We start from the raw sequence: 20,350 nt of genomic DNA, 5'->3' as shown, positions 1-20,350 counted from the left end.
ATAATCAGAATTTATATATTTTTAGTAATTTTGGGCCCAAATCAAACTTTGATGATGTAGGGTTTCCTGTTTGTGGCATCATGTTGGCACTCAGAAAATATCAGATTTTCAGATTCAGGATGCTCAGTCTGTAATACCTACTCTGAAAGTTGATGTTGGATTAAATTAACCTTGGAACTGAAACAGTGTTTAGAAGTTAGAATGAGGCCACTGATGCTTGATCTGGGGGCCAGTTCAGTTTGGGAAGAGCTGGAATTTTGTGTATGGAACTTGATGTTTGTTTCCCAACCTGGCATATTTTCTTGCCTGTGACAGGTTTGCCAAATTCAAATTACTAGTTGTGCTGTTTAGGTGGTGTTTTGTTCGTTTGTTTTGTTGTTGTTTTGGTTTTGCCATTTTGACACAAGGCAGGGTCATCTGACAAATGGGAATTTCACTGAGTAGCTGCATCTATCTAATTGACCCATAAGCAAGTCTGTTGGAGCATTTTCTTAATGAATGACTCATGTGGGAGGGCCCATCCCACTGTGGTTGGTGCCATCCCTAGGTAGGTGGTTCTGGGAAGTATAAGAAAGCAGGCCAGGAGGAACAATCCAGGAAGCAGGGTTCCTCCACATTCTCTGCTTCAGTTCCTGACTCCAGATTCCTGCCCTGCTTAAGTTCCTGCTTTGGTTTCCTTCAGTGATGGACTATGATTAGGATATGTAAGCCAAACAAATCTGTTCCTCCTCAAGTTTCTTTTGGTCATCGTGTTATATTCCAGCAATAGAATGCAAACTAAAACACTAGGGTACCAGGCTCCTCTTTGATTCCCTCTGCTTCAGTAGGGAATCCCACCTATAATCTGTATCCACATTTCTTATCTTCTTCCTCTGGTTTATCCCAGACCACAGTCAGTCCATTTATAGCTTCCTCCAATTGCTTCCCTTCATCTCCCTGCCACTTTGCCTCTGAGTTACTCTTTTCTTTTCTTCCTGAGACTCCTTGTCCCAAGCGTCTTTTTGAGATGGGTTAATGGCTCATGACAGGTCCCTCAGATGGTGGAGCTCAAAGATGCGATCTAGGGTAAAATGTCTTTCCCAACCAGAGACTCAACTTCCCCAAGTTCAAATCCATAGATAACGGGGACCCAGCTGTCCTTCGGAAAAAGGCTTTGGGATGGTTACCATGCCTGCGTTTCCACGTGTGCATTTATTGTTATTGCTTAGTATAGTGTTGAAAAGGCAGACAAATCCCGTTAGTTACAAAGAGCACAAGCCAGAGATACAGAGAAATAAAGAGTGTACAATAAGAGCACAGTCACTTCCCAGCCCCGATTGTTCCAGAGTCCCCCAGAGCCCAGGCAGCTTGTGGAAGCTGGAGGCGGCACCATCCCCTCGCTACTCTGTTATAAAAGATGTGCACACGAGAGTTAGCAAAGTGTGGTGACCCCCGAGAGGAAGGGCCCTGGAGGGAGAGCACCACAGACATTACAAAACAGACCAAGGGCCTGGAAGGTGGCCCCAATAGCCTCAAACCTTTTGTTTTGGAAGGAGGGGATGATGGTAGCTGCCCAGGGCCTAGGGTTTCACACCTTGGGTGGGTTGGATCTATCTATTAAATCAGAGGGCTTCATTTGGACCTTGGAAAATATTTGGAGACTTCTAGGGTCTCATTGGGCCCTTGGTGCTTCAAGAAGTATCCTCTACCCTTGGGTTCTCTAAGAGCGGGGCTTCAGATACTAGAGGAGAGAGTTGGGTGGAAGGCTTGTCAGTGTGTGGTTCAGTTGGCAGCCTCTTATAGCTACAGCAAGCAGGGAGGGGACCAAGGGTGCCAAGATATCCAAGCAAGACATGTTTGTATCCCAAAGGTGGTAAAACTCTGAATTAATAAGAGATGACCCCCAGTAAACCAAATAAAATAAAATAAAATAAAAAAAGCCAGTTTGGAAAAGGCAGACAGGAAGTGTCCCTCTGCAGAGTTGCTCTGATGAGGCTTCATGTTTTCCCTTAGTACTGGGTCTGGGAGAGGCCCTCCTTTCCCATCCAGACAAGGGGCAAATGGAGACCTGCCCTGGCACAACCACAGGAGGTGACTTGTTGGGTGCAGCTTGGTGGCCTCTACTGACAATTCCAGAGCTTAGGGGACAGGTAAGTTGACATCTTCCCAGAATTCAGGATGCTGTTTTGTCTGTCCTAACAGGACATTCTGCATGTAGAGGCTCTGAGTGGACAATGATTACAATAGGGGTGGGCGTGGCACACAGAGTGATGAGGCCCAGTATGAGGGTTGAGGGGGGGCAGAAGAAGAGATGTGAGTGGAAATATTGCATAGAATGATGGGTATTCACCCCCCTGGGACATACCAAAACGTTTATGAGGGACAATAACTAAAACATGTGGCTGATGCCAGAAAGGACAGCAGATGAGGGGGGCAAGAGAGCACTTCAAGAATTGGGCTTAAGTCTATATATAAAGACATCAGCAGGTGGCAAGGTGGCTTTCCAATAGGCATGGGGTCAGGGTGGCTCTTTATTAACCAGAGGACCCAGAACAGGGTGGGTTCTGGTTTGGAAGTAGTCAGTGCCACATCTGCTTTCAGAAGTAGGGCACCTCCCCCCCAGTTAGCTCTGTGCTGTGGTTGGGATGAGGGTAGCAGTGAGGTGGGTGGAGAAATGGAGACTGCTCCTGAATCCCGGACAGCCGTGAATGGCAAGTCCAACCTCCCTCCCCTCCTCTGCAGCATCCAGAGCTACACACAGTGCAGGCTCTCTGCTGGGCCCTCACCTCTTACTCCTCACCTACCCAAGGGGGTGGAGAGTTGATGCACTTACATAGGACAGGAAAGAAGGGGGCAGGTCCCACACTAGGAAAGAGTAGGTTTCCTATGTTCTGCTTGATTTTTTTTTTAAATACTATAGACATACCAGAAACACCTGTGTGAGTCGGAAGAGTCCAGCCATGGAAAGCATAACCATTGCATAGTATTAAATGAGCAGAGACGGTGAATTCTTTATTTACAATTATTGTCTAGATAAAAAAATTCATAAAAACAGATGAATGGTCATAAATTATTGACCCCCTAATGGGGTGAACTGCCAAACGTACCCCATGCTGCTAGATATAGGACGCGGAAGTGCAAGCTTTGTGTACTACAGTGAGTTCTGACAGACCAACCATCTCCTGTGTAGGTGTGTGCGTGTGTGGATGAGTGTGAGTGTGTGAGGGTGAGGGACTGGAGCTGGGGCTGTCCCTCATCCCTGACACTGGGAAGCCAATGCTAATGTCAGGCCTCCTTGCTAGTTTCCTCTGCTCCCTGTCTGAGAAACTGGCTCTGCTCTGAGAACCTCTTCCCGTTTGCCCTTGAGGCCTAGTTCCAAAGTCCAAGGACTCTGATTTGTAAGCACAACCCTGGTGGCATGGAATGAGGTCATAGATGCATGACTGAATGGAGGGCAGGATGAAAAAATGTGACAAAGGAATCTCCCCAAAAACCCCGAACCAACCAAACGACAACAACAACAACAACAACAACAAACTCCAAACCAAAAACCTATCCTGTTCCAAGGCTGCCCCAGGTTTCCTTTCCTTCATTGGAGGGGTGCTGTGGGCTGGCTCTGATGGTGTCTGTACTGGAATCCAGTCAGCATATCTAAGGCTGGTCCACCATTGCTGGAGAGGCAGCTCTCTCTCTTGGATACATTCAGATTCCTTCGAGATATTCTTCCTTACAGAAAGATTGTGGCCAGGTGGGATGGGCTGGCTTTGAACCCCAAACCAAAACTCAAGTTTTTTGTTTTTTTGTTTTTTTTTTTTCCACAGCCATCCAGACGTGGGCCCTCCCAGCTGACTATGGCTCTTTTCCCAAGTGGCTGTCATCTTGTTTAGTGAAGAGGTCTCTGGGCCTGGAGGAGGGCTGGGGGCCAGGCTGAGGAGCGAGGAGCAATTGTGGGAAGGGTGGGAGTGAAGGATGGAGTTCACCAGTGAGGCGGAAAGTGTTTGGTTCTCCTCGAAGCACGGGACATCATCGATCATGGTATTCAAAATGTCTTTTGCACTGTACAAGTTTATGGAAAAAGATTGTATGCTGAAAAGTCTCAAAGCAAACTTTGTATTAAATACAAAAGTTCTTTTATGAAAAAAAGCTGAGACCCACAAAGTGCTTAGCAGTTAAGAGGCCGACAGACAAGCTCTTATTAAGTGGGGCTACTAGTGCTGTTATTGTTGGGAGAGGGGATAGCCACCTTTTCTCACCTGTGATATGGGAAGATATCAGAATGGCTTTCTGTCTGGGAAAGCAGGACTTGCTGTTAAAAGGCTACAGTATGTATTGTGACTACAGGAAGACAATTTGGTTTAAAAATCACACTGAATACATCTCAATGTACACATCATAAGGTTCATTCGGATCTAAATAGTGCAGAGAAAAAAGGCTATTCTTCTTCCAAAAGAAAAACAAAAGCAGCAAGCCATACCGACCTTCATCCAATATGTCGGCAGTGCCTACGCTGCCATTTATAAGGAAAGAAATGTCTAAATTACTAACTAAAAAAAAAAAATCAACACAATAGCATTTGTAATATATGAACACTACCTAGAGTCACAGACAGCGCCAAAGACAACTTAGTTCTGAAATGCTCTCTGTAAACTCAAGCGAGTTTCATTGAGAGAAAAGCCTTCTACCGGTGTGCTATAGACGCTGGCGTCATGGGACCTGCATGGGTCAATCGGGTTGCCAACCCGGGAAGCCTTCTCTCCTCTTCTCCCTTGTCTACGGTGGAGCGCGTTGCTTAGCTCCTCAGGATGGATCCTTGGGAGCTGTTGGCTTTCTGCCTGAGCTTCCCACAGTAGTGACGTTATTGAACGGAAATAGCAGGCAAAAATCAGAGCATGGCTATTGTAAAACTTCAAGGATGCAATCCAGGGGATGTGTCTGTTGGGCCGAGTTGTTCATAAGCATCTTGGCCACCAGTGTCCTTAAACCACACATATATCCAAAGACATTATCTACAGGTTTGTAAACAAATTACATTCTTCTTTTAGGACATAAGTTAAAATAGAGCAATTTAAGCAGAAACAAGGCAACATGCCGGCAAAGGAACTTTATATATCCATGTATATATATGTATATATATATATAATATCTACCTATCTATATACACGTATACAGTCTCCAAGAAGTATACGTTGATATAGATACAAAGAAACGGATATAACCTCATGAGTGTCTGTGGAGTTCTTGGGTTCCATTGGTGCAAACCTACTCTGTGATTTCAAAAAGTTATTAAATTAATCTAGACATCTGAGACCATGCTGGGCAAGCATTTGAAACCTCACAGACCAGTGGACTGAACGAACAGCAGTCTGTTTGCAGTTCCTGTTTGCAGTTCCCGCCTAAGAAAACAAACGGAAAAACTCCCCTCCTGAACCCTTCAAGAACCAAATAAGAGAGGGGACTGAAAGTGTCCAGGTACATTCATGCTGGGCACGCAGTGGCCGGCGGGTGCATGGCTGGTCCGTGTCTGGCTGGAGCCTGGAAAGGCTTTTTTTTTTTTTTTTTTTTTTGAAAAACAAAAACAAAACCCACGCCACTCTCTGCTCCAGATGAACCCAGAGTAACCCCGCCCATGACCTAGGAGTGAAAAAAAAGTTCAAACAGCATGGCAGCCAGAGAAAGGGTCTGTGGGTGGAAACGGGTTCTCTTTCTGCTGTGTGGGTTCCGCCCAGTGCTCCTTGTTGCATCGGGGAGTCGGTGCCTGGAAGGGTGTGCGCCCGGAGGCAGGAGGCGGCGGGTCCATGAGGGTGGCCAGGCGACAGGGACCTCAGCTAAAGCGACGTCTCCAGGCTGTGGATGGGGCTCCCTGGACTTGAAGAGGTAGCTGATTTGCTCGTGTCGGTCGTCAGGTTGATCCCGCTGTCGATGGCGCTATTGTTCTTGTTGAGCGAGGACGGCGGGCTCGAGTTCTGCTTGAGCGCGGCATCTTCTTCCAGGTCGGTGTCATCGATGAGGGGGATGTGAGGCTGGGAATCTTCGATCCGGAATTCAGGATGAGCCATGAAGTTATGGATGGAGGTTCGAGACTCGGGTTTTTCTAACCCTTCATAGAGAGAGCTACGGAACGCCTTCACGACGCGGATCTGCAAGGGAAACACATGGGTCAGGAGTGGGTTGGGCCCTTCTGGGGACTTGGAGGAGGGTTAGGGGAAGGGAGGGCACGCGGGCGGCTGGGATCCACAGTCGTTGGTGTTATGAGCATCGATGGGGACGGATGGCAGAGGGCTTGGGGGATGCATCCATGAGTTGGTTTTTAAGTGGCTTTGGTTTGGGTCAGAACTATGGTATTAGTGGGGACTGTAAGCACCATCTCACAGATGCTTGGGCAGTTGTAAACCGGAGCATGGTCCACTCTGAAGGGCACCCGACCTAGTGAGAGACTGAGCCTTGTTAATGTCACAGCAGAGTTTGACCATGCAGGGGGGTTGGGAATTGAGGGGTGGGGGAGTAGGAAAGAGGAGAATCTATTTGTTAAAAAAGTGAATCTTCAAAAACCACACACAGTTAAGAAACCAAACCACATGGAACAGGCTACAGGTCACACAGAGAAGGAACAGAAAGGAGAGACAGTCGGATGAGGTGGGATGAGAGGACACACGAGGGCCACACAGAGAAGGGGACATCAAGCCGAGGCAGCAGAGCAAAGCAAAGCCAGGGAAGGCTTTCTGAGGTGCAGGGCTGCAGCAGCCAGGAAGCACAGAGGAGCAGCACACAGGACGCTGGGGGCAGGGAGCATGCCACAGGGGTCAGGGGCCACACGCACGCACACACACCGACACACAGCTACACTTGGAAGCCTGCACAATGTGAACAAAGTTGTTTGTGCCCAGCGCCTCTTTCCTTCATGCATTTGGGAGGTAAACACTCGAGTATGGGCTCAAAGCCCTGGCCAGCCATTGCAGCTTGCTAAGGGGCTCCCTCATTTCCTGGAGTTTGGGGTTTATTGCTTTGTTCGTGTTCTGAAAACACACCAAAAAAAAAAAAAAAAAAAAGAAAGAAAAGAAAAGAAAAAACCCAAAACAAAAACAAAAAACCCAAAGTCAAAAGACACAGGCCAGAAGTGGACGGCCAACCCCCAGTTTCCCTTCACATTTTGGGAAGTGGGGTAGTGTAGGGAGGTTTGGCACAGCATCATAGTGAGTAAGCCAGGGACTTCACTTCCTGAGGCCTTTATTCTCTCCTCTGAAGAATGAATGGGAGGAGCCCAGCCTCTGTGTCCAAGACTAGTGCAAAGAGCCCTGGATTTGGTTTAGGAAGGGCCAGGTTGAAGTCCTGGCTTGGCCATTCCTCATTCCTTGGCTGTAGAGAACCACACCACCTATCTGGTCCGTGTTCTAAACTGTTTATGGGGTGCAGAGGAACAGGAACACATCTTGAGTCTCAAGGGTATGATGGGACTTGGAATAAAGGTGCCTCCTGCTCTCTTCCCAGTGTTGGCTCAGAGTAGGGAAAAGGAGAAAACACAAGATGGCCCGGTGCCACCCACAACTGAGGGTCACATGCCTTGGCCATGGGGGCAGGAGACCTGCCAGAGACATTTGTGGGGAGGTCCTTGAATCCCAGACTGGAGCTGAGCTAAACCAGGGAGCTCCTTGTGGGCCATGGTTAGGGAGATCCCCATTCCCAGAAGAAACTGCTAGATGGCTTTGACTGCTGAGTCTGTGTCACAGACGAGGATGACTTTCTGATCCTAAGCTAAGACAACTGCATAGATTAGAGTTCAACTTGGCACTCATCAGTTGGGTTGTACTCTCTGACTTTTTTTTTTTTCTCTCAGTCAACTCTCCTCCTTTGCCATCAGCCTTCTCCAGCTACAACTTCTGCTTGCCTTCTGAAGAGCACCCTGTTTGTCTCCTCCCTACACACTAGTGACCCCAGAGCACTCTGCTTGCTGGAATCCAGGCAAGCGGTCAAGCTGGAGCCTGTAGAGCCAGGCAGTCTGAGTGCTGGTGTTCTGTGACACTCTGAACTATCTTTGTCTCTGGATTCTCTATGCAGCTTTTGTAGATTTTTTATTTTATGATCTGATAAGTGGGCCATTGAACCCTTGAAAATAATAATAATAAATAATAAAAGGTATAACTTTAGTTTGTTTAGTTTTCTTTTTGTTGTTTGTTTGCTTAAGGTAAGGTCTCATCTGACTCAGGCTGGCCTCAGGGGATGATCTTAAATTTGTGACTCTCTTCACCTCTACTTCTTGACTGGTTTTCGTAGGGACTAAGGATCTAATCCAGGGCCTTCTGCATGCTAGGCAAACAAACACTAGGTAAAACCCAGTTGCTGGTTTCCTCATCTGAAAAATGGGAGTGCAAATGTCCCATCCCCAGATCTATCCAGCTGGTTGGGGCTCATCCCTCTGAGGCTGATTTGCCATAAGACGCTGGCTGGCTGGAATGCCTCGTATATAGAGGGAGTTAAGGGACAGTGGCAGGCACTGTCATATGACTGACAACGTAGAGGGACACACACAATGAGATGAGGCCCCTCCGTCCTCCCCCTGGCATGGAGACAACAGAAAGAATGAACTGCTCTGGACAGGACTGTGGGGACAAGACTTTTGGGGACACCCCGACATGGCCATCTCAAGACTCCACTTCGGTTCTTTCTGCAGCTGAAATGGGAAAAAAAATAGGGGAAGAAAAACCAAAAACAAAAGCAAAAATCGCTTCCATCTCCACTGCCTGCCTGCTGTGAAGAGGGGTTTCAGGACGGAAGACTCATGGGAATGTGGGGCCAGGGAATAAATAAGGCAGGGCCAGTGGGTGGGATTGTGGATGTTTGCTTTCAGCAGCCTGAGGGACCTGGAGCTCTTGACCACCGGGGTCTCTGGGGAGGCAGAAGCCTTGTTCTGAGGTGGGCTCCGCATACTCGAATGTTTACCCGGCTTCAAGGAAGCCAAGAGTCTGGGATTAATTCACATTCATTTCAGGCTCAAGGTTAAAGACTCACAACCTCTTTTAATTTCACTCTCTCTTGCTGAACTCTGTGTCCAGGGTTCTCTAGCCCTCTAGGAAACAAAGACATGGAATATTCAGACAGTGGAGAGCTCTAGGGTTCCCCCCCACAGAAGCAAGCCATTTCTTTGCCAACCCGAGCTTGCACCAGATCAGTTACCAGAATGCTAAGGAGAAACCCAGCTTTCCTCTTTGCCATGTCTGCATTGCTCCTCACCACAAATGTCACACAGTGGCAGTTCTTGAAACCCACGTCTAAAGGGGACATGGGAGCACTTGGGAGAGAGAGAGAGAGAGAGTGTGTGTGTGTGTGTGTGTATGTGTGTCTGTAGAGTGTTGCCCTTGGCATTGTGAGGCTGAAGTGTTCAAAGTGCAGCCTCTTCAGACTTGCTAAGGACAGAGCTGGTTTGAGATGGGTGAGGTGAGGGATCTAGGGGAGAAGGGGAGGCTGACCTGGATGAATGAGTCTGATGCTGTCCTGGATGATCAGTGAAGCACTGCTTCTATGTCTCTGTGGGCTAGAGGAACACGAGTGGATCCCCACCCCCGCCCTGTTCTCCACACCTATGGTGGTGGAAGAGGTGCTCCCTCTCCTCTGGAAGGCTGTGGGCACCAGCACTGGCTCCCAGGTCTAATGGCACCCTCTGTGCTATAGAGTCAAGCCTGTTTGGGAAGTGGTGTGCATGGAGCACGAGTGACTTCAGAACACTCTCCTGCTGTTTCCCTTGCTGTGTGGCCTTGGCCAAGTGGTGTCTCTGGCTGCCTTGGGAAACTCTCCTGTCCATGGTGAGATGTACATGAAGTAAGGGAAGTGGAATTGTTGGGTAGGGCTCAAGTGCATGGCATTAGTGGTGTGGCCTTGAACTTCTGGGGGTGGAGGACCAAATTCAATTTTGAGTCAGGATGAGAAAAGCTTGCAATTCCCCTGGGTTCTCTCCCGAGTGCCCTGGTCCCATCCCAACTGACCGTGTCTCCTGACGTGCAGTGTCTGCTTGGGGCCATCTAACAGCTGTGCTGTGGAAGGGCGCACAATGAACCCCCAATAGAAGCTTCCTGATTGTAGCCCTTTGTGATCCACTCTTAATGGCATGAAGGAAAGAGATTTGTCTCCCTCTGGGGCACACAGACTCCACACATTTGCTTCAGCAGGCTGGTGCTCTGCTGGAGGCATCCTGAAGAGTCTGGTGGCCCGGCTCCCTCCCCCCCACCCTTCTGCTTTCTGTCTTCCTGTCATATCTTCTTATGGGAAGAAAACATTCTGATCTCCAAAGGAACTTTGCGTAGTATCTAGAGGGTCCCCAGAGTTCCAGGAGAGCAGAAAAGGTCATGGTACAGAAACTACCGAAGCAGAGGATGAGGGAATGTCTACTTGACATCCCAATTGTGATCTTAGTGATCCAAATGTATCTTTAAACCAATGGCAGTCCGTCTAGGAGCCAGTGCAACCTGCAAAGGGATGGTCAGGTTGTTTTTGAGACCTCACACCCACTGAAGGGCCCAAAGAGACTAAGAATTACAGACTGGAGTTTAGAGCAGAGGGAACAAGTGGGAGACTGTTAAGGAGGCTGCGGAGGTGACAGAGTAGAGGCTGGGTGAGGGAGCTGAGTTTGCTCTTGGCCTCCCTCTTGGCCCTGAGAGGGAGTGAAGGATCATGGGCCAGGATGGTAGATGAGTTTTGGTACAACTCTAGCTAGGCTTTCTTCCAATGGCTGCTTCAAAGTTAGGGTCACATGGGATGGAGGAGGGACTAGTCTGTCTGGAAGCAAGAGAATGGGGGCATACAGGCCTGTCTGTAGAAGTGTGTCAGGAACAGCCTTCTTGATGGCTTTTGGTGGTGATGGACAGGTAAGAGGGCTGCCAAGACAAGGACAGCTTTTTGCTCTAGAATGTTAGTGCTAGGCTGAGGGGCTGACTCAAGGATGACTTTCAAGGATACATGGCACTTGGGAACACCACACGAGCTCTGTTGTGGCAAGGGTAAAATGCTATGCTTAAGGAAAGAGGTAAACCAGGACGAATAAAGAATTGAGCTTGTTGGCCTAGCAGTGGTGGCACCCATTTAACCCCAGCATTCGGGAGGCAGAGGCAGGAAGATCTCTGTGAGTTAGAGGCCAGCCTGGTCTATAGAGTGAGTTCCAAGACAGTCAGGGCTACCCTGTTTCAAAGGGAGAGGGGGGAGGGAGAGGAAGGGAGAGGGAGGGAGAGGGGAAGGGTGAAGGAAAGAATGGAGCTTATGCCTTGGAGCTGGAGTCCTAACAGTCAGAACTCAGGGTAACACAGGAGTCACTAACAGGGTTACCGCCATGGGAACACCTGGTGACTATATTTCAAGATGGGAGGTGCCAAGCAAGACCAGAGTTGGATTGATGGGACGGGGAAGAAGGAAAGTCCAGCTGAGCATGGATCATTCACAAAGGTGAGGAAGGCTGTCTGCTCAAGATTTCTCAGTGATTCAGACACCATCTGCTCACAGGTGCCTCTGCCTCATCTGTGCTCATTTTGTGCCAATAGGAGACCATTCAGTCTCCTTGTCACCCTGTACATCAGGGAGGGCAGCACCTACAGGATGGTCATGGGACACCAGCATGGACTATCAATGGGCTCTTAGTGATCTGTGCCTCCTGCTGGAGTGCTCCATCCAAGAACCCTAGGCCTGTACACGGCTCCTCCCTGCTCAGAGGCAGGAAGGCATGATGCTGGGTTGGGATAGGGGTGGGGCCCTTCATTATGCAGCAAAAGATGGAGTCTGCTTCTCATCAAAGAACCTGAATGCTGGCTGGGGCAGCACACGGGTTGTGTCCATGTTATAAGGCCAGAACTGAGGTTCCATGTACTTTGGAAAGGTATGAATGGAGGCACCTGGAGACGTCCTGCAAAGATCTAGACAGAGCCAGAGACGGGAAGACTGGGTCTGAGGTGATGGTATGGACAGATGTGCTTGGGAGAAGGAAGATGAAGAGGAGGGTGAAGTCCCAAGCTATTTCTCAGGTAACAAGGAAAGGGTACCAGGGTTAGACCAGCTCTTTTGGGTCTAGCTGGCACCCTGGTAAGATGTGTGTGCCCACCATTTTCTACTTGAGATCAGCTGGATGGAACAGGAGCCTTGTCTCTTCCAGGAAGGGGTCAGGATTTCAGCATGCTCCACCCTCTGTTGGGGAAGGGTTAGTAAGGCTGCCAGTGTGCTCAGTGTACAAGGGAGGGACACCATGATCCTGAAGTGCTGTGCTTTCCCTGGTTGTCTGTCATTCCTGTCTGTGACATCTGACCTGGAGTGATTGCTTGGCACATGGTCCCTCTTGTGTTGAGCCCCCACTGTGACTGTGACCCCTGAGAGGGGGTCACACTTTGACCCACATTAACCTTTTGACTGACTGCAAGACCTCAGACAGAGCGCTCTGACGGTTTCTTTCGTGGGCCAAGCTTTTCCTGACAAGGTAAGGCACTAGAGTGGGGGATGCTCTGTGCCTCTCTTGGTGACTGGTACCTTCTGGCCTCTCAGGTGCTGAGGGTTTGGGACCCTTTGGATTCTAGAACCTTCTTGACTATGATGTGATCCTTTGATAGACCTCTTGACTGCTTATAATTCTAATGACCCACTGCTGGTTACAATCCTTGACACCCAGCTAACCCCACAACTGCCTGAGAACTCTTGACCAATGATACTGTCTTCAGTGGCTGTGGCCCTTAAGCCCCTGGGCCTCATAGTGACCCCTGTCCCCCCATGTCCTCTGGAATCCCGGCCCCTGCCCGCCTGCCCGCCCAGGAGCTGGCGTTGGTGGTGCCAGTGGAGGCGGTAAGGAGTCACACTCACGCCCAGCTGCAGCAGGAGGAAGGCTGGTCGGAGAGGAAAGAGCATTGGATAACGACACGCGACTAGGGCTAGAGAGACTGGCTACGTCCTGGCTCTGGCTGGTGACGGAGGACTGTCTCCGCAGGGCCCCCTGGAAGGAGGCCCCGCTCTTGAAAGTATTGACTACTTCAATCTGCAACGGAGGAGAGAACGAGACAAGTTGCGAGAAGAAACGAACACCACAGCTACACAACTGACGGGCGCAACATCACACAACAGCCGCAGCCACGGCGACAAGGACAACACCACTTTAAACGAAAATACCAGACACACTCCAAGGCTCGGAAAGATGTCTGCTCAGCTCTGGGCCCATCTGTAGGCCCTGGGGGTCCCAAGCAGGGGTGGGAGGTAGGGGGAGCAGGGTGTGACCTCTTCCCTCCATAGTGGCTCAGAGGCTGGGCTGGAGGTGGTGTCAGAATGGAAGAGTGGCTTCAGGCATACAGCCTGAGTGATGTAGTGAGACCTTGGGATGAACAGGCCTTGGGCCAAGGTCTAGTTCTCTGTATTACTAGCTAGGTGACCTTGGGCAAGTCCTGTTTCTTGTTCTTAAGGAAAGGCAATGCCACCCAGCTGGGAGAGGTATAAGTGGCACAGTACCAGGCCCACAACAGAGTTCAGGGAAGGCAGACTCCCTCAGGACTATAATCATCAGGGGACTATAGTCCCCTCTTCCTCTTGAGATGTGAAGCCTGTGAGGTGGTGCCACCTACTGCATCCCTCCCAGGAGATAGGGGCTGCCAGGGTCCTGGTCACAGCTGGCGAGCCCAGGCTTGTGTGGGGCAGTTGTGAGTCTAAAACCCACTCCCCTAAATGCCAAGTGGGCAGTGCAGGGGTTGTATGAGTCAAATGAGTCCCTGTAGGGAACCCCAGCGGAGCTGTTTGCTGTCACCCACGGAAATGAAGTGATTGGATTGATCCACTTGCCCAGATTGCTTGGGTGAGGGATCTGAGGGTGATGTTGTCCTGGGTAAGAGACCTCTTTCTTGGTTTCCTACAGCACATTCATAAACTACACCTGCCCCAGGCACGGGGCCTTTGGGAGAACATGGAATGTGCATGTGTGTGACCTTCCTGCACCATTATGTAGCACACAGTGGCTACATAGCTTTTGTTCTGAGGTAAAAGCCTGCTTCTGGCTGGGCAGTGTTCATATGTTCTTATATGGAAGCTTGGCTTGCATGTGTACCTCTCTGTATATGGGGATTTTAACCTTTGTTCCACATCTAGGTGGAACAGTACTTGGAGACCCTCACAGAGGCAGAGGGTGTGTACATATCTGTAAAAGTGACTAGCTCCCTGGCTGACAGTTTCCCTCTGGTATTACCTGCCCCTCCTGGTAGATACCCAGCCACGATAGAACCCTCACTCACCTCAGCCCTCATAGCCACCGCCATTCTCTCAGGGGCTTTCTCTAGAAAGCCACAGTGAGTGAGAGTCATGCCAACCCCTGGCTAGTCTTCCTGAGGTTGCACTCTGCTTGTGTAGCAGGTGATGTGTGTGTGTGTGTGTGTGTGTGTGTGTGTGTGTGTGTGTGTGTGTGTGTGTGTTGGCTGGAGGGATAGTGAGGGCTTTTCTGAGGCCACATGATGGACATGGCTCCTATGGCCACCCTCCCTCACATCAGAGTGTGAGGGTACAATGGAACACCCTGGTCACACCCTCAAGTCTGGCCCAACCCTAGGAGTTCCCCGCACCTGTGTCTGGATCCGATTCAGGCCCCGGAACCACAGGATCTGGCCACGGCGAAGCTCTCGCTCTGCATGGTCTATTTCCTCCACGTCTTCATTTAACTCCTCCTCAGGAATCTCTTCCTTCTGCGTGAGCCGCCCTGCCTCCTTCAGGAACTTGAGCCTGCTGGTAGGGATGGTGGCAATGACCTGCAAGGGATGTACCCAGCCAAGGGTCAGGACTGAGGCCGCTCTTCCTGGTCCCTTAGCCCCATTTCGTCCTTTTCTGTTTATCTGTTTCCTAGCCCCATGATAAGCCCCTCTTTAACCTGCTACCCCATTCTAACTCAGCTGTCAATTGCTTCTTATTAATGGCCTTTTACCCCATTTATTGGACACAAAGGACAGAATGGAACAACTTGGCCTTGAGGAACTGGGCAAGTCATGGTCCCCTGCTAACTCTGGACTCCTCGTGATAAGGCTGGGGTAGCTTAGGAGTTGCGAGGACCCAGGCAGGTACTGTGTACATGCTGTAAGATCCTTCTGTAGATGGCCCTCCGTGAGCATGAGATGTTCTGGACCTGAAGGCAGGATGTGTGTGGGATGCGCCCATTCTTATTCTTCCCCGAAGTTCCCTAGGATGAGGCCTGAGAGTCAAACACCAGATGCCCCTTAATATCTGTGAGGGCAGGCAAGGGCTGGACCATGTGCTTATGCTCGTTGGAAGTTCAGGGTCAGTGCTGGTTACTGGTATCAGCCTTAGTGCTCATGAGTTTGTTCCCCTGGATGCTGAGGGACCCCTCAGGATGCAGGCTCCCAGGGTCCTAATCAAACTTAGTTTTTTGTTTTTGTTGTTGTTGTTTTGTATTATTTTGTTTTGTCTTCCAAGATGGGGTTTTGTGTAGACCCGGCTGTCCTGAAACTTGTTCTGTAGACCAGGCTGGCCTTGAACTCACAGGCCTGCTTCTGCCTCCTGAGTGCTAGGATTAAAGGTAAGCACCGCCATCGCCTGGCTCACACTTAGTTCTTAATGCTTTGAAGATGTGTCACAGGCCCTTTTGGATGGATTTGAACTTTACCTTTTTTTTTTAAAGATTTTATTTATTTATTATGTATACAACATTCTGCTTTCATTTTTATCTGCACATCAGAAGAGGGCACCAGATCTCATAATGGATGGTTGTGAGCCACCATGTGGTTGCTGGGAATTGAACTCAGGACCTCTGGAAGAGCAGTCAGTGCTCTTAACCTCTGAGCCATCTCTCCAGCCCTGAACTTTATCTTTGAGGTAACATTTGCCTGAAATTTCTAATCTTAGCCAAAAGGCTGGGAAGTGGTTCCCACTGTAATCTCTGTCTACCAAGATTTCTGAGACAACGTTTTACCATGTAATCCAAGCTGGCATCAAACCAGTGGTGAACCTCCTACCTCCGCCTCCCAAGGGCTGGGACTACAGGCGTGGACCACAATACAAGTTACCACTGCATCACCACCTCCTCTTCCTTTTATTTTTTTGTGGCAGGGTCTGGATATGTAGGCTACACTGCCTTCAAATATGCAACCTTCCTGCTTCAACCTCCGGAGTGCTAGGATTACAAATGGGTGCTACCATACGTGGCTCACCGCTGTAGTTTCTTACTCTAGCCTGGGGATAACTTGAAGAAGAAAAATCGTCTTAGGCCTGTGATGAGGCCACTGCCTGGATGTCTGGGCATCTTTGGGAATAAAGTCCTTTTAGCTTAGTTTATGAACAAAGACATTTCTTCCATGTAGTGTCCTTGGTCAGGGGACTGAGATTTCAAGCTATCAGCAGTGGTGTGTGTGTGTGTGTGTGTGTGTGTGTGTGTGTGTGTGTGTGTGTGGTGTACTTGTATGTGCGTGCACAAGTGCATGTATGCCTGGAACTTGGTCAGGCATAGACAATGAGCCAGGTAGAAGAATGCTCTAGAGTCAGAGATGGAGTGACCATCAGAGAGCATCTTCAATTTAGGAGATGTTCAGACAGTCACAGGCCCACCCTAAGCCACACTGTAACATGGCAGGACATGTCCCTGCTTGGTGCCATCAGGTCACTACCCTTAGGATACCACTAGAATATCCCCCTTTTTAGCATGTTGGTTTCAGGTTCTGAGCTGTGTCAGGCCCAAGCACCTCGGCAGCCTTGGTGCCTTAGCATCATGCCCCCTATATTAAGTTTTTCATAAGCTTCTGCTTATGGTAGGTGATGCTAGTAATACAGAATTGCCTTTGGACCCCAAATTAAATGATATTGCAAAGTGCTGCAATATAAAAAAGAAAACATCAGCAGCAGTGAGATACAGATAAAAGGTCAAAATCAGAGTGCTGGTACCCACATGGCTTGCATTTGCAGCCTTGGACCGACTCCATTGCTAGGATGCCCGGTGTTGGGAATGGCTTCCCCTCGTATGGACATGGCACAGCCAGGACCAATCCTGTTGCTCTTCCTCTTCCCTCGCTTCAAGGCCCCCTCTGCTCACACCCCCAACACCGACCTGGCCCCAGACGAGCTCTCCCAGGCCGATGAAGATGCACCACATCCACTGGTCCAGCTGGAGTGGGGAGCAGCTGAAGGGCTTCCCGCCAAACTGCACGATCACTATCTGCAGGTCAGAGATCGGGAGGACAGACACGGAGATGGCACGAAGGGCTGGGGAGCCACCGCCTTGCCCAGCCCAGGTTAGGTGGGGGCTGGGTACCTGGATGGCAAACGTGCCCAGAACGATGGTGCAGAAGATAGGGTTCCGGAAGATTCCATCGAAGACGTTGCGCTCGCCGTGGATCTTGCGGGCGTTGATCTCGTTGAAAAGCTGCATCATGACGAAGGTGTTGAAGATGATGGTATAGTGCTCTGAGGGCGGTGAGTGCAGCGGTGCGTTCCTCCCACTGTCAATCTGGAACATCTTCTCACCTGCCGAGTCAGAGGGTGGGCCCAGGCTGAGGCAGGGAACGGGGCAGGGCGGGGCCTGTGGTGCCTGCTCAGTGACAGAAGCCTTGCTCTAGATCAACGGTTCTCAACCTGTGGGCCATGACCCCTTTGGGGGTCAAACAACCCTTTCATAGGGGTCAGATGTCAGCTGTCCTGAATACTAGGGTGTTTACATTACAATTCACAACAGCAAAACTACAGTTACCATGGAGCAATGAGAACAATTCTATGGGTGGGGTCCGCACAACTCTAGGGACTAAGGGACTGCATTAAAGAGTTGCAGCATTAGGAAGATTGAGAACGACTGCTCCAGAGGATAAATGGCTTGGGGCCTGTCACCTTTTCTGTGGACGTCTGAGAAAAGTGGCATGCCACCTGCATTACAAAGTGACATTCCTTCTAACAGCACTGGGAAGACATAAATCCTCCAGGTAAGGCATTATAGCTTAAGCAAACGTGGCCGGGTGACCCATGTGTTTCAGACCTAGTGCCCAGACTATGGTGCTGTGGAGCCCAAACTGCCCTTGAACTCATGTAGCCAAGGATGACTTTAAACCTCCGGTCCTCCTGACTCTGCTTCCCGAGTGCTGGAATTACAGGCAGGCACCGCCACACCCTGTTTGTGGTGCTTAGGATGGAACCAAGGGATACGGAGTAAAGGATCTACCACATTCCTAACCCTAAGGGAGGTGCTAGAACCTCTCTGAGGTGAAGTGTGATGGGAGGTTTCAGGCCCATAGCGCTCTGCTTCCTGCCCTGAGGTGAGGAATTTTACTTCACTGTGTGTCCCTGTCTTGTTACTGGCCCAAATCAATGGAGTCATCCGAATATGACCTCCTAGAATGAGAGTTGAAATCATCTCAGGGACTTTATTTTAATGAAGAAAAGCTGACTAAGGCACAGGCAAGGGCACCTGGCTCTCTGAGTGAGTGGAAGAGCTGAGGCAGGAGCTGACAGCCCAGTAGGTTGTATGTCTCTCTCCAGGAAAGTCTCCATGAAGACATCCTGGGAGCAAGAAGAAGTTGCTAGAAGGGGTCAGGGAAGGGGAAGGTTGCTTGGCCCAGGGCCTTGGCTCTCAGGGTTTCATCAGTCCTGGATGCTGCTGCCTTGCCTGGTGTGTGCTTAGTACTACAGCTGGCTTTGAGGTCAGCCAGCCTGGGACAGGGCATGAGTCTTCCCCGGGTGCTGCATCTACGTTTTCCTCTTAGGCCTCAGTTTCCCCATGAGTAAAACAGGGTGGCATGTGTCAAGCCAGATGTTGGATGTGGGCCATGGTGTGTCCAGAAGTTGGTGACCTGGCCACGGAGGGGTGAGTACTGGGGTGCTCACCCACAAAGAGCAGGGTGAAGATGAGAGTGAGCTGGTAAACGGCATGGCCCAGGATGTTCTTCATCATGGTCCGTGAGATAAGCGGCTTGTTGCGGCCATAAGGTTTCCTCAGCAGCAGAGTCTCGGTGGGTGGCTCTGTGGCCAGTGCCAGGGAGGCAAACGTGTCCATGATGAGGTTCACCCAAAGCATCTGCACGGCCTTGAGAGGGGAGTCCTACAACAGTGGCGGGGAGAGGACTGTCACACAGGGAGCCACCACAGTCAAGAGTACAGAATGGGCCTACTTCAGGGTCTCAGCAGGTTCCCACCACAGGCTGCAGGCTTCCCCAGCTGTGGCGCTCTTAGCATGTGTGTGGCAGGTTCTTGAAGCTTCTGTGGAGAATGGTATGAACTGCCCACTTTAGTCCTGGGCCCACAGCTCCATGACTTCCTGTCAACTCAGTCACATCCGTGCCTACTCCCCTCCTGTCTGAAGCCAGCACCCACACTCTTAACTCCCCACTGCCTCTGCCCTTTGACCTCAGGGGCTCAAGTCTCTTTTGTCCTGGAGACAATGTTCTTGACTTCTGCTCCCAATTGCACCATACTTTCCATCATCTTGTATCTTTTCTTTCTTTTTTTTTCGAGACAGGGTTTCCTCTGTGTAGCTTTGGAGCCTATCCTGGCACTCGCTCGGGAGACGAGGCTGGCCTCGAACTCACAGAGATCTGCCTGCCTCCTGAATGCTGGGATTAAAGGCATGAGCCACCAATGCCCGGCCATCATTTTGTATCTTACAGTTTTTTTTTTTTTTTACAACTATGACTCCAAAAAGAGTGCACTATCATGATAGGAAGTCTGTCAAGTAAGAAAAGTAGGAAGCTAACACAGAGGTGATTGCCACAGCCATGCTGGTGTGAACCCTGTCAGGTTCACTCTGCTGGGCCCAGGCTGGACAGAAACAACATGTTCTTTGTGCACTGACTGAAGGAGCCGGTCCCTTATCCTTCACTCCTCACAACTACAGGCCTTGCCCACAGCAGCCAGAGCTAGCCTCACCCCCACCCCATGTCTTTCCCTAAAGTCATCTGTGACTTTAAAAAATATTTTCTTTCTATTTTTATGTACATTGCTGTTTTGCCTGCATGCATGTCTGTGTGATGGCATCAACTCCCCTAGAACTGGAGTTACAGACAGGTGTGAACTGCCATGTAGGTGCTGGAAATTGAAACCTGGTCCTCTGGAAGAGTAGACAGTGCTCTTAACTGCTGAGCCATCTCTCCAGCCCCTATCTGTGCCTTTTATGGCATACTGAGGGACCCCCTTCCCCAGTCTCTCTCGGCAGCAGCCCCCCTAGTTACTCCTTTATTTAACATCCTGTTCTCTTCCTTTTACATCTGTCTTCCTGGGGCCCCTTTCCTGTCCCATACACACCTGTCACCTGGTGTCCGGGACAAACCTCTCCCACACACAGGCCTCCTCCTATTCAGAGCCTGCTGTCCCTTGCCATCGGCTCTATCCTTGACTGTCCTGTGGCCCATGAACACCCCTCCAGGAAGCCCTTCTGTACTGAAAGCATAGCAGCTTCTTG

At 50.0% G+C, this 20,350-nt stretch overlaps 1 protein-coding gene across 6 annotated transcripts in view; it reads right to left on the bottom strand.

The window, feature by feature from the left end:
- Positions 1-5,619: 5,619 nt before the first annotated feature.
- The window catches only part of Atp2b2 (ATPase plasma membrane Ca2+ transporting 2), a 106,328-nt gene continuing 91,597 nt past the window's right edge, over positions 5,620-20,350 (bottom strand). For 4 of the 6 annotated variants that reach the window (XM_035448654.1, XM_035448651.1, XM_035448650.1 and 1 more), the window contains 5 exons: positions 18,781-18,994; positions 17,222-17,433; positions 17,018-17,125; positions 14,532-14,714; positions 5,620-6,116 (listed from right to left, as the gene is read on the bottom strand). In XM_035448654.1, the coding sequence (XP_035304545.1) occupies positions 5,805-6,116; positions 14,532-14,714; positions 17,018-17,125; positions 17,222-17,433; positions 18,781-18,994 (1,029 nt within the window). In that variant the 3' untranslated portion in view covers positions 5,620-5,804. Of the gene's footprint in view, positions 6,117-12,798; positions 12,971-14,531; positions 14,715-17,017; positions 17,126-17,221; positions 17,434-18,780; positions 18,995-20,350 lie in introns of all 6 variants that reach the window. The other 2 variants (XM_035448649.1, XM_035448653.1) reach the window with 2 other exon arrangements.

The sequence above is a fragment of the Cricetulus griseus genome, chromosome 8 (genome assembly GCF_003668045.3).
Source record: "Cricetulus griseus strain 17A/GY chromosome 8, alternate assembly CriGri-PICRH-1.0, whole genome shotgun sequence".
In the NCBI taxonomy this organism is placed as follows: Eukaryota; Metazoa; Chordata; class Mammalia; order Rodentia; family Cricetidae; genus Cricetulus; species Cricetulus griseus.
The sequence above is the reverse complement of the archived record's forward strand: the minus strand, read 5'-3'. Positions and strand labels throughout refer to the sequence as shown.